The sequence below is a fragment of the Pleurodeles waltl genome, chromosome 2_1 (assembly GCF_031143425.1).
Source record: "Pleurodeles waltl isolate 20211129_DDA chromosome 2_1, aPleWal1.hap1.20221129, whole genome shotgun sequence".
Taxonomy (NCBI): Eukaryota; Metazoa; Chordata; class Amphibia; order Caudata; family Salamandridae; genus Pleurodeles; species Pleurodeles waltl.
In genome coordinates, this window is record NC_090438.1 from 612,553,854 (window position 1) to 612,566,676 (window position 12,823).

The 12,823-nt window shown below is 43.2% G+C and overlaps 1 protein-coding gene across 12 annotated transcripts in view; it reads right to left on the bottom strand.

Annotated features, from left to right (window-relative positions):
• AMPH (amphiphysin) overlaps positions 1 to 12,823 on the bottom strand; it is a 927,201-nt gene that overhangs the window by 138,619 nt on the left and 775,759 nt on the right. For all 12 annotated transcript variants that reach the window (XM_069215773.1, XM_069215772.1, XM_069215765.1 and 9 more), the window contains one exon: positions 11,715 to 11,774. In XM_069215773.1, the coding sequence (XP_069071874.1) occupies positions 11,715 to 11,774 (60 nt within the window). The remainder of the gene's footprint in view (positions 1 to 11,714; positions 11,775 to 12,823) is intronic.

Consider the following 12,823-nt stretch of genomic DNA (forward strand, 5'->3'; position numbering starts at 1 on the left):
AGTGGGCCCGCAGCACTGATTATGCCGCCTACTTGAGTAACCCTTTAAAGATGCCTCAGGCCTACCACTGCACAGCCTATGTGTGAAGTTTGACTATCAATGCTACTTGGCATTTAAAACCCCTTGCCAAGCCTTAGACTCCCCTTTCATTACACATACGTCACTCGTAAGGTAAGCCCTAGATAGCAGGGTGCTATAATTAAAAGGTAGGACATATACTTTTAAGATTTACATGTCCTGGTGGTGAAAAACTCTCAAATTAATTTTTCACTATTGTGAGGCCTACCTGTCTCATAGGATAACACTGGGGATTCCTTACTACATTTATTAAACTGTTATTCCTGATTGAGAAGGAGTAGACCTGTCATGTTTAGTACTTATGGAATTGTAATTAGAAATCCTCTTTAATGGTAAGGTCAAAATTACTATTACAAGTTTGAAAATGCTATTTTTAGAAAGTTTGCATTTTCCTGCTGTTAACCCTGTGTGCCTGCAGCCTGCCTCCTATACATGTTTGGTCTGGAGTGACAGCTGGTTTCCTGTATTCCCTCTAGACAGCCTCACACAAAGGAAAAGTAGGTGTGACTGAGTGACCATTTGCATGTTGATGGGTCATACATGGCAGGAAGGGAGGGACATGTACACCTGAATATGCAGTGTTCTGCTCCCACACAAAGGATTGCTTAACCCATTGTAGTGAGTCTGGAGCTAAGACAGAAAGGAAGGACTTCCTTGCACTTTAAACCCCTTGTTTGAAGTCACCCCCACTTCAAAGGCACCATTGGGTATAAGAAATGGACATCTGACCCTACCAACTCAGTACACTACTGGACCTCTGAAGAACCCTGCTGGGAAGAAGGACTGCTGTGCTGCTACTAAGACTACCACTCTGACTGCTGCTCTGAAAGAACTCCTTTTTTTCTGCTGCCCTGCTACCTGCTGCCCTCTGCCCTGCTGTGGAAAGGACTGAACCCATCTCACTTGAACTCAGAGTGACTCCAAGTGTTTACTGGCTTGCCTCCTGTTCTTTTGAAGTTTCACAAAAGACTTTGACCGATCATCACCTACAGCACCCAAACATTGCTTGCTGCAAGTCTTGCCTTTCCAAGTGGTGCCAGTCCATTCCTGGATCCTTGGAAGTGGGTTTTACAGTGCTGCAACTGCCAAAATCTACGCAGTGGTGCTGTTGCATAGTTGAAACTGATGCATCTCCTTTGACTCCAGCACATTGCTGCACGAGGACTTCACCTCACTGGCTGTGCAGCTCGATCACTTTGCATTGCCTTCACCACGAAGGGTTCACCGACAACGAATCTACAACATCTTGGATTGGAACCGACACATCACCTGCATCTTCCACATTAACGGAACATCTCTTCAAAGGTACTTTTGCAGCGGGACAAGCTTGGACCATGTATCTGACCAACGCTCCATTGCAGTCAGCCCAGACTTTCAGATTTGACATGGACAAGCACGACTAGATAGGCCCAGTTTGGTCTTTATGTTTCTAAGCACTATATTTGCAGATATCCTTTAAAAATCTGACTTCTATCTATTGGCGTTTTGTCATTTTGGTCTTGTTTTGTTCTTTAAAATAAACTCTATTTTTCTAACCAGGTGTGGTATCTATCTGTGTGGTATTTTTCCTGTTCTGCTGTTTCGAGTGTTGTACAAATACTTTACACATGGCTCCTAAGTTAAGCCTGCCTGCCCAGTGTCAAGCTACCAGCTTGTGAGCGCAGGTTTATTTATGGTGTGTATCTGACTTACCCTGACTAGGATTGTGGTTCCTCCTGGGACAGGGTTCATATCTCTGCCAACCAGAAACCCAATTTCTTACAAAATACTAAAGTGTTTTTTACAACCTAAAAACGGAAATCAGGGATGATTGTTCCAGTGCTTAGTTTATAAAATATTAAGTGAAGAATCTAAAAGTGTTTCTTAGGAATGTCCCATCCGTGCTGCCAAATGCCAGGAGTGAAAAATACATGAGGCTTCATCTCACCTCATGCCTCTTTCTACCTCCAAACTACACTTCTTACTGTTTTATTTTTTTCTGCTTTCGCCCTTTCTTACTTGTCCCCTCTTTTTTCAATTTCCTTCTTTCTCCTTTTTGTGCTTTTCTCTCTCTTACTCTATGATGATGAAACAACTCCTCAGTCCCCAAAAATAAATGCCCGTGCCTACCACGTGCAAACACTAAAACAAATTAAGCATTATTATGTCCCTGGATCAGTTTGTCCTTCTCTATGAGTTTTCTCTTTTAATGTTTCTATGCAAAATGCTTCGCATGACTACATATGCTAATGGTGCTTAAACTGCACCACGGCCCAGACTTCTGGAGAAACAAGAACTGTTCAGATTGTATTCTGTATGAGTGAAAGATCTATACACTTTTTTCAAACCTATCTTGAAAATAACATGCTGAAAGAGGATTCTGCCATTGCTTGGAAAGAGCAGTAAAGGGCCGGGGATTAGGATCTCATCAGACAACAGCAGCTGGTGTGCGGAGGTGAGGAAAGGATGGTTGTGTTTACAAATGGATTTAGCACCTTACATGTGGATTTACACTGCAAACCCACACTGTTAACTCATTGTGAATACTCATAAATATTGCTGATTTGAGGTTGATTCAGGTAACACTTTAATGTGATCCTTTAATAGACAACCCCTACTCTCTTGCAGAAAAGGAGAGCTAGTAGGGTCATAACTAAACCAAAACCGAAAGACTGATATACCTGCTACAATACTGCAAAGGCCCCTAATTTAACCCTATAATTTATGAATGAAACTAAATCTTGTTTTATCTGGACTCGATGCATCAACACTATATTTGTGTGGTAGTAAAACGTTGTGGTTGGGCTCAAAAGGACTTTGAAAATATTATCACAGTGGCCTAAATTTAGGCATGGCCCCTGAAGCAATTAATTACATGGTCTTGCCAGCTGCACCATTTGCACCCAGGGACCATTTACGTCATTGATCATCACCACTTTTGTTACATACACACAGAGATATCCTCTTGTATACCAGGGTGCACGGAAATTATGATAAAACAGTTGGTACTTGCATTCAGTGTGACTGGTACATTCTGTTTTGCACACTCCCTCACTGGGTCTCATACTATTGCAGTTGACTTTCTATTGTATAGTTTATATCTTTGGCTCACAGTATCATAGCTAGGATCTGCACTGAATACTCAATAACTGCGCTCGAGATGCCACTCTACTGCTTATTGCAGCACAGTATTACCAATGGCTCTTTTGGTGCAAACTGCATCACTGGGCACCACAGTGGGTTTCTACTGCATCCTCTATCACTGGGACCAAATTCTCACTGAAGGGTATGCTACTGCTCACTAGATCACTGGACCCCCAACAATTACTGATGAGTTCTCTGTTGCACACTGACCACAGGGCCCACCAATATTATCAACGGCTCTCTATTGCGAACTTCATTGTGGGGCCCCTCACTTCCTTTGTTGGGCTCTCTAATCCATGCTCCTTCTCTGGGCCTCAGACTTCAATTTCTGGACTTGTTACTGCACATTTCTTAGTAGGCCCCACTGTATCACTGTTTGCCTCCTCTGCATACTTTATCACTTGAGCACCACACTGCCCTATTCGCTCGATGCATTGGAAATATGCATTCAAATACTTTCATGATGGTGGTAAATGCTACACACTGAACTCTCTTGCACATTTTCAGTGCTTGGTTCTCCTCAGTTCAGTCCATTACTGGGCTTCCCCATTTCTTACAAAAACACCGGTGGTTCACAATGCTGCTCTGACCATTTACAGTTCCACTCTGTCATTACTTGGCTTTCTATTGTGCAGGAGCGTGCATGGAAGCAGAGGTCAGTCTTCATCCGATGGATCTTTTTAGTTGACTAGGAAGCAAGAGAATTAACAACATATTCACAATCGAACTTTCGTGGAGCCCATGTGGCAACACAATGAGGACCAGGAACTGGTATGTATAGTTCAGTAGGTTTATGACAAATTAGTAATCAGTCCAATATAGGCACATATCAATATCATATTATAAGGATACAGAATTAGAACTGGCAAGCTGAAGCGCCAGAATAGGTTCAGCCTAAGAGACATAAGGCATACAAAGAATACAATCACAGCAATATACATAGTAAGAAACAGAAATAGGTGTGCCTTAAAGAAATTCGGATCACCCTTTCAAACATGAACAGATTTAAGGGTCATCTGGTCCAGGCTCTGAGCTAGAATGGGAATGTTTAGAATAGAGGTCTTAAAGGATTTGGGAATAAAGGAAGAAAGCTGTCAGCATAATGAAGACTCCAGTAGACGTCTTCTGAAAAGAGAAATCAGTGTTTCGAATGAAGCTACACACTTGCAAAGTGAAAGGTAAGCAGAACCGTCTGTACCTCTCAAAGTTAAAAGGGAATCTGCTATGCTGCCTAATAGTGTGGACACTAATGTAACACCAAAAATTTCCAGGAACATCCTTATCTCTTAACTTGTCACCAAAACCCCAACTACATTTCTTTCTCACAGTGTGCATCTGCACACATCCCTTGATTTTCCATCCCACAGAGCTTGAATGACCAAGTTAACCTTAAGCACCCTCGTTCCTGATACATGATGAATAGAAGGCTTCTTCTGCTCATTTAGTCATCCTGTTCTTGCCAAGATTTCTCTTCTCAGGCCTCACTATCTCTAATATACAATATTTATTTCTCTAAACGCACATGCAAAGAAAAAGAAACATGTACAGCAAGGAAAAATATATTTTATTTTATGAAATAAAGGCCTTGTCAAGCTCAATTTAGTTAATTATTTTCAATGTGCACTTCGAATACACAATTATATGTGAACACATAATTTCAGAATAAATGCACAGCTTAAATAAATGAATTCATCATTACACGTGCAATGTACTTTAACAAACTACAGTAACTTGAAAAACAAATGTAAATATGAATGACAGCTATGAACCTTGATGTGAAGCTAAACATGAAAACACACACATATATAAAGCTCTAATTTCTACAGTGAATGAACCACAGTAATACGTTTTAGGTAGAATGGGGCACTAGTTCCCTGTTTCTGTAACTAAGCATCTAACAAGCTACCATATGCTGAAGCACACATGGAAGCGGAGGTCTGTTTTCATCTGATGGATCTTTTTAGGTGACTAAGAGGCAAGGTGATTTGGGTGATATTTAACCTTTATTCAAAATCCCTCTCTTATATTGTTCTTTTATGAATTAGAAGCTGGCCTCCATTCATACAATCCTGCAAAGTTCCTTCATAATTGAACGGTGAGACCCTTGCTTTGGTACTTCATTATACAGTGGAAGTTACATCTTTGGATAGACTGGTAGAAAAACTCAAAGGAAATCTCCCAGCCAACACTAGAGAATGATCAGCACTTACTATTATCTGCAAACTGTCTCCTGTGGAAGAGGGCATATTAAAGGGTTGTTATAAAACCCTGTAGTATTTTAAAGCATTTGTCTGAGGAACAGAGATGCCAATGGAACTGGCTATGTTGTGGTATTTACATGGGCAATAGATTCAAATGCAAGTATTTATTACCAACAACCCTGTGTTTCAGCAAACATGGTGAAATCTGAACAAGCAGCAAACATAAGGGGCCAAAGACAGGGAGGTGGTAGTGGCGAACATAAGAGCTAAGAGACAGAAATCATGAAGAACCTGGTAGTGGAAAATGAGAGGATGATGTGCCTGCTGTTTCCATCAGTGGTTGTGTCAGATAGATATTATAGAATAGTGGGGTGCTGGTTGAGGCCGGTGAAACCCTTCTAAAGAAGCAACCACAATTCTTGCCTGGGTGAAACAAAATCAAACCCCAAATTAACCTGTGCATAACCCTGTGGTAACTTGACAAAAAAGCCGAAACCTCCGCTCAGCCAACCTTGCCCTGGCCAACATCCCCCTCATCCATTGGAAATATCTTGGTGACCGCTCCTTCTCCCACCTCTTCGTCAAGTCCTGGAACAACCTCGTGCTCCACACCTCCCCTTCCCTGTAAGACTTCAAAAGACAGCTCAAGACATGGCTTTTCGACCTCCATCACCAGCTGGCAAAGGCTCACAGACTCCCACCAGTGCCTGGATACCCCTCGGGGTGACATGTTTGTGCACTACAAATCTCCTTGATTGGTTGATTGATAGATGGTGCCCACTTTGAAGTAGGAGAAGCTCCACCCTCTCCCTTACAGAGGTGTCTGGGATTCCGGCTTGGCTCCCTGCATGTCTGGTGGCACAAAAGACTAGTGAAAAACCCTGTGTAAGTCTTCTAAGGCAGAGTTTTTGTGATGAGCAAGTTTGGTGGGTTATAGCTCTGTCCTCTATCAAGCCAGAGCTGGCCCACCCTGCCAACACCTATTCCTTCTTTGTCTCACTGTCTGGGAGAAATCCACAAAGTCCATCTGCCAGCTTCACCTAGTCAGGTGACCCAGGCTGTAGGCACCAAATGGTTGAGACAATAAATGCCAAGAAATGCCAACTTTCTAAAAGTGGCACACTTTCAAAATTGTGACTTAAAATCCAACTTTACTGTTAGAAATGGGGTCTTTGGTTGGCAGTCAGGACATCAGAGAACAAAAAGCCAAATCACAAGACAAGTAGTATGTGATTACATAGTGGTCTGCATTGAAAACAGTAGTGTACACTTAATCACTGTATGTCAAGTACAAATACAAGTCCAATCCCACCGCTGCCGCCAATATTAGAAATGGGGTCTTTGGTTGGCAGTCAGGTTACCCCCTGTCCAAGCAAGGACCCTCACTCTAGTCAGGGTAAAAGAGAATCACCCTCAGCTAACCCCTTCTTACCCCCTTGGTATGTTAGCACGAGCAGTAGGCTTAACTTCAGAGTGCTAGGTGTAAAGTATTTGTACCAACACACACTGTAACTTAATGAAAACACTACAAAATGACACAACACAGGTTTAGAAAAATAGAAAATATTTATCTAAACACAACAAGACCAAAACAACAAAATCCACAATATACAAGTCAAGTTATCACTAAAAATGCAAAAGGAGTCTTCATGTAATTTTAAACACAATGCTAACACTGTTAGCGTGAAAATGTACCTTGGGTGCGTCAAAAATAACCCCGCACGGGCGAGTGGGCATCAAAAAGGGCTTGCGCTGCGTCGATTTCACTCAAAAGCGAGACCTTGCGTCATTTCTCCTTTGGTTGTGTTGGTGTGCGTTGTTTCTTCTCTCAGCAGGAGAGCGATGCAGCGATCCGGTCAGCACTCTCGGGTCGGGCAGACCCTTGCATTGTTTTTACACGCCCAGCGGTATTTGCGACACAAATTCAGCCGCACAATGGTCCGAAAACCACGCAGCGTGGGTTTCAATCTCACCAGCCTCCGTCAGCGATGCTGTGCACGTTTCTCCAGCCCCGGGCATCAATCTCCGGTTCGCGTTGCTGACAAGTGTCGATTTTCAGCTGTGAAGCCGGTGGCACGTCGATTTTTCAGCTGCAGATCGGAGTCGCAACGATCTTTTCCCTGCATGGCGTCCTGTGCGTGGATTTCTCACTCTTGGGCTGCCAGTTTCCCCTTTCATGGTCCACGGAACTAGATGGGCACCACTTGGAAGTGTAGGAGTCTCTCCAGAGACTCCAGGTGCTGGCAGAGAGAAGTCTTTGCTGTCCCTGAGACTTCAAATAACAGGAGGCAAGCTCTAAATCAAGCCCTTGGAGATCTTCACAAGAAGGAAGGCAACACAAAGTCCAGTCTTTGTACTCTAGCACTGGCAGAAGCAGCAACTGCAGGATAGCTGCACAAAGCACAGTCACAGGCAGGGCAGCTTTTCTTCCTCAGCTCTTCAGCTCTTCTCCAGGCAGAGGTTCCTCTTGGTTTCCAGAGGTGTTCTAAAGTCTGTGATTTTGGGTGCCCTTCTTAATCCCATTTTTCCCTTTGAAGTAGGCTTATTTCAAAGGATAGTCTCTCTTGTTTGTGAAATCATGCCTTGCCCAGGCCAGGCCCCAGACACACACCAGGGGGTTGGAGACTGCATTGTGTGAGGGCAGGAACAGCCCTTTCAGGTGTGAGTGACCACTCCTCCCCTCCTCCTAGCACAGATGGCTCATCAGGAAATGCAGACTACACCCCAGCTCCCTTTGTGTCATTGTCTAGAGAGAGGTGCAAACAGTCCAACTGTCAAACTGACCCAGACAGGGAATCCACAAACAGGCAGAGTCACAGAAATGGTTTAAGCAAGAAAATGCTCACTTTCTAAAAGTGGCATTTTTAAACACACAATCTTAAAATCAACTTTACTAAAAGATGTATTTTTAAATTGTGAGCACAGAGACCCCAAACTCCACATGTCTATCCGCTCCCAAAGGGAATCTACACTTTAATGATATTTAAAGGTAGCCCCATGTTAACCTATGAGAGGGATAGGCCTAGCAACAGACATATAAAACACATTACTATATGTCCTACCTTAACCATGCACTGAACCCAGCCCTTGGAGCTACCTAGGGCCTACCTTAGTGGTGCCTTACATGTAAGAAAAGGGAAGGTTTAGTCCTGGCAAGTGGGTACACTTGCAAAGTCGAATTTACAGTTAAAAACTGCACACACAGACACTGCAGTGGCAGGTCTGATACATGATTACAGAGCTACTTATGTGGGTGGCACAACCAGTGCTGCAGGCCTACTAGCAGCATTTGATTTACAGGCCCTGGGCACCTCTAGTGCACTTTACTATGGACTTACTAATAAATAAAATATGCCAATCATGGATAAACCAATTAACCATACAATTTACAAAGAGAGCATATGCACTTTAGCACTGGTTAGCAGTGGTAAAGTGCTCAGAGTTCAAAAGCCAACAGCAATAGTTCAGAAAAAATAGGAGGCAGGAGACAAAAAGATTAGGGATGACCCTGCATAAGCAAAAAAGTCCAACATTTACCATTAAAGAGGGTTTCAAATTACAAGTATTTAGAGACCAAACTTGATGTTCCCACCGGTTCCCAACTGCAAGTTATCACCGATTAAATGTAATAAGGTGACCAATGCTAACCTATGTGGGGGGCAGGACTTGCAGAAGTGAAAAATGAATACAAGAGTTTTTCACTACTAAGGCATGTAAAAGTTATAAGAATATGTCCAACTTTTTAAACAGACTGCATTTTGCCCTACAGGCTGTTTAGGGACTATCCTATGGGTGACTTTTATGTATACAAAAAGAAGGCTTAGACCAGGTCAACATGGCAGTTTAAATTTCAGACACAGGCTGCAATGGCATGCCTGAGACATGCTTATTGGGCTACTTAAGTGGGTGACACAATCAGTGCTATAGGCCCAATAGTAGTATTTAATTTACAGGCCCTGGTTACAAGTAGTACCACTTTACTAGGGTCTTACAAGTATACAAGTACATTAAGGGGGTCATTCCAATATTGGCGGGCGGCGGGCACCGCCCGCCAAGCGGAAACCGCCAATTGGCCGTTCCGCGGTCAAAAGACCGCGGAGGCCATTCAGACTTTCCTGCTGGGCCGGCGGGCGCCCGCCAAGGGAGCGCCCGCCGGCCCAGCGGGAAAGGCCCTGCAACACAGAAGCCGGCTCCGAATGGAGCCGGCGGTGTTGCAGGGGTGCGACGGGTGCAGTTGCACCCGTCGCAATTTTCACTGTCTGCTATGCAGACAGTGAAAATCATGCTGGGGCCCTCTTAGGGGGCCCCTGCACTGCCCATGCCAGTGGCATGGGCAGTGCAGGGGCCCCCAGGGGCCCCACGACACCCGTTCCCGCCATCCTGTTTCTGCCGGTGAAAACCGCCAGAAACAGGGTGGCGGGAAGGGGGTTGGAATCCCCATGGCGGCACTGCTTGCAGCGCCACCATGGAGGATTCTCCCAGCCGGGGGTAATCCGGCGGGAAACCGCAGGACCCGGCTGGGCGACCACCGCTTTACAGCTGCGGTCGGAATTCCACATGAAGCACCGCCAGCCTGTTGGCGGTGCTTCCGTGGACAGCCACCCTGGCGGTCTATGACCGCCAGGGTTGGAATGAGGCCCTAAATGTGCCAATTGAGTGTAAGCCAATTTGACCCATGTTTAAACCAGAGAGCTCAAGCACTTGAGCACTGGTTAGTAGTAGTAAAGTGCACAGAGTCCTAAAAGCCAACTAAACTGGTTCAGAAAACAGGAGGGTGAAAGCAAAATGTTTAGGCATGACCCTGCAGAAAGGTCCAACTCCTACGTTCTTTAGTGCCCTGGAAGGACAACTTCTGAGCTTCGCCCAAGTCCAACAGATATCCAAGCTGATTCTGTCTCCATCACTGGGTGTGCGTGACAGATATTCCAGCTGTTTGTAAGTCTCCATCAATTGTTAACTGTGACAGACAGCGCTGCTGTTTGTACATGTCAGCGGTTGTGTGTGATGTATAGCCCTGATGTTTGTAAGTGTCCATCAGTGATTGTGTGTGACAGATAACCCCGATGATTTAAAGACTTCACAAATATGTGTGTTTGGTTGATACCCCTGCTGTTTGCAAGTGTTCATCAGCTGTTGTATGTGGGAAATACCCTTACTGTTTTAAGTGTTCATTAGTGCTTGTGTGTGAGAGATAGCCCTGCTGTATATAAGTGTCCATCAATGGTTGCGTGTGCTACATGCCCCTGATGTATGTAATTGCCCAAAAATTGTCCTATGTGACAAATACTACAGGTTTTTGTCTGTGTTGGTCAGGGGTTGTGTGTCAGATAGCCCTGATGTTTGTGAGAGAGGGCAAAATGGAGCTTTGACAGTGGAAAAGAAGTACTCAAGGGAGACAGCTGGAAAACAAAAGCAGTCTCAAGGAGTCCCTAAGAGAAAATAAAAAAAATGTCTGTAAAGGTGAGCAATAGAAAGACACACGTAACTTGGATATGCTAATGGGACAGAAGACAGAAAATGGACAAAGGAAGGCATTGAAAAAGAAAGCAAATTAAAGTGACAGCAAAGTCAACCCATGGGAAGCAACAGGCACACTGCAAGTCCCTCTATGTTTATGGTTAGCCTACAATATGTATTTTGCTGTCCTTTCTAGTAGCTAGTTCTAAAAAGAGATTTGTCAGGGATCTCACCAACCATTATGTGGTGTTAACCAGATCAAGTGACAGCTAATTGGTCAATAGAGTAATATTTTCAATAGATTATGATGACGCAGTCAATAAAAGTAAAGCCATAGTACTTTTGCAAACACAGCTTTCTTCTGCCATTGGATAAGTTTGTGCTAAGCAACTACCATTAACAACTAATCATTTGGAGGTCCAGTGCGTGAGCTCCAATTGTAAGAATTGTGGCCTTGTAACCACGCCTACCACGCACCCATCACTTTCACTCATTTGTGGGCTTGCCTTTCAAATATCCTTTGTTACCATTGGTTAATGCTTTACGTTTTTCCCTCCTTGGGGAGGTTTTGTTACTGCCTTCCGGACCGACCCTGTTATACGAATAATTGCATGATTGCCAATACGTTTAACTGCTAGAGAACTTCTTTTTCTTTTTGCGTCTCTCCTTTGCGCTCATGGCCGCCATGGCACTTTGAGTAGGCTCGCTTATGTCAACTGTTTTACTTTTCAGTTTCATTTTAAGTGGCAAGAAAATTCAAATTAGGAATTTACAGCGCTAATAGCTCTGACTCGAGCAAATGCGAGACCCAATGCATTCCAAATGCTTGTTAAATTTAGACTGCACCAAACTCACCAAGTTTTGCACCACAGGCTGCTCTGTCTCAGTCGTGAACAAGGAAGTAGAAGCATCAGGCTACAGATAAAAAAACATCAGGAAAAGTGAATAAAAATGCAGAAATTCAAATGTAAAGAAATCACAAACATGTAAATACACAATATAGTGATGTCAATTGTTTTTAAATCGAATATGATAACATGCACCTTTATATATAAAAAAGATGAAAAAAGTAGAAAAACTTACAAAAATGAAATCTAAGCCTGGGTCCTGATAAATGTTTTTACACATGGAAGTTTATTTCCTAGAAACTGCTCCATAGGGGTCGCATAGTTCTCTGTAAAGGGATAGCCTAAAAATAACGTTTGAAGTGTTATATATAAATATTATGCATTATCCAGGCTAAAACTTTCTATGTGAATGGGATGTTTGGCCCACATGAAGTGTACTATGATACAAGGCTTTGTATAAAAACTAATTTGGAATGCTCACCTAGTAACCACATGAGACATTGAAGGGAATGCTGTGAAGCATCTTTAGAAAGTACACAAAGGTGTGTCTCTGTTACAATTGATATTCAAGTTTCTCCTACACGCTTTAACCAACTATACTGCAAACTCACATAAGGATAAAGTCATAAACTCCCAGGTCTTGGTTACATCATGCCTAGCCTCAATAATTCGAGGTTCGAGGCAATTACTTAGTGAATGGAGTGAAACTATCAGACGTAGATGAGTTGTATCTCTTTTTAGGTTTGGCATGCAATGGATCTTGAGACACTTAAGGTCAACATTTTGGGCCCAGTTTACAAAGATGCTCATGGGAGTAGCCATGACATACTCTTTAAAAAAGTCGTGGCTTACTATTGAATTTAAAGAGTAAATCGGGACTTTGTGGCTTACTTCCGGAACTCAGAATTAAGCCAGAAATACACCAAGAGCAAATCACATAGACATCTTTATGAATCTGGCACACTGTTTTGTGTACATTTTCAAAAGGGCTTTATATAACCATTGGTTTCTTTTTGACTCAGGGGCCCTCGGTCATTCGCTTGAGATATTGTTAATCAATTTGTTAATCAATCACAATACTAGCCCACAAAACTTTCATCTCACGTTATTTCGATT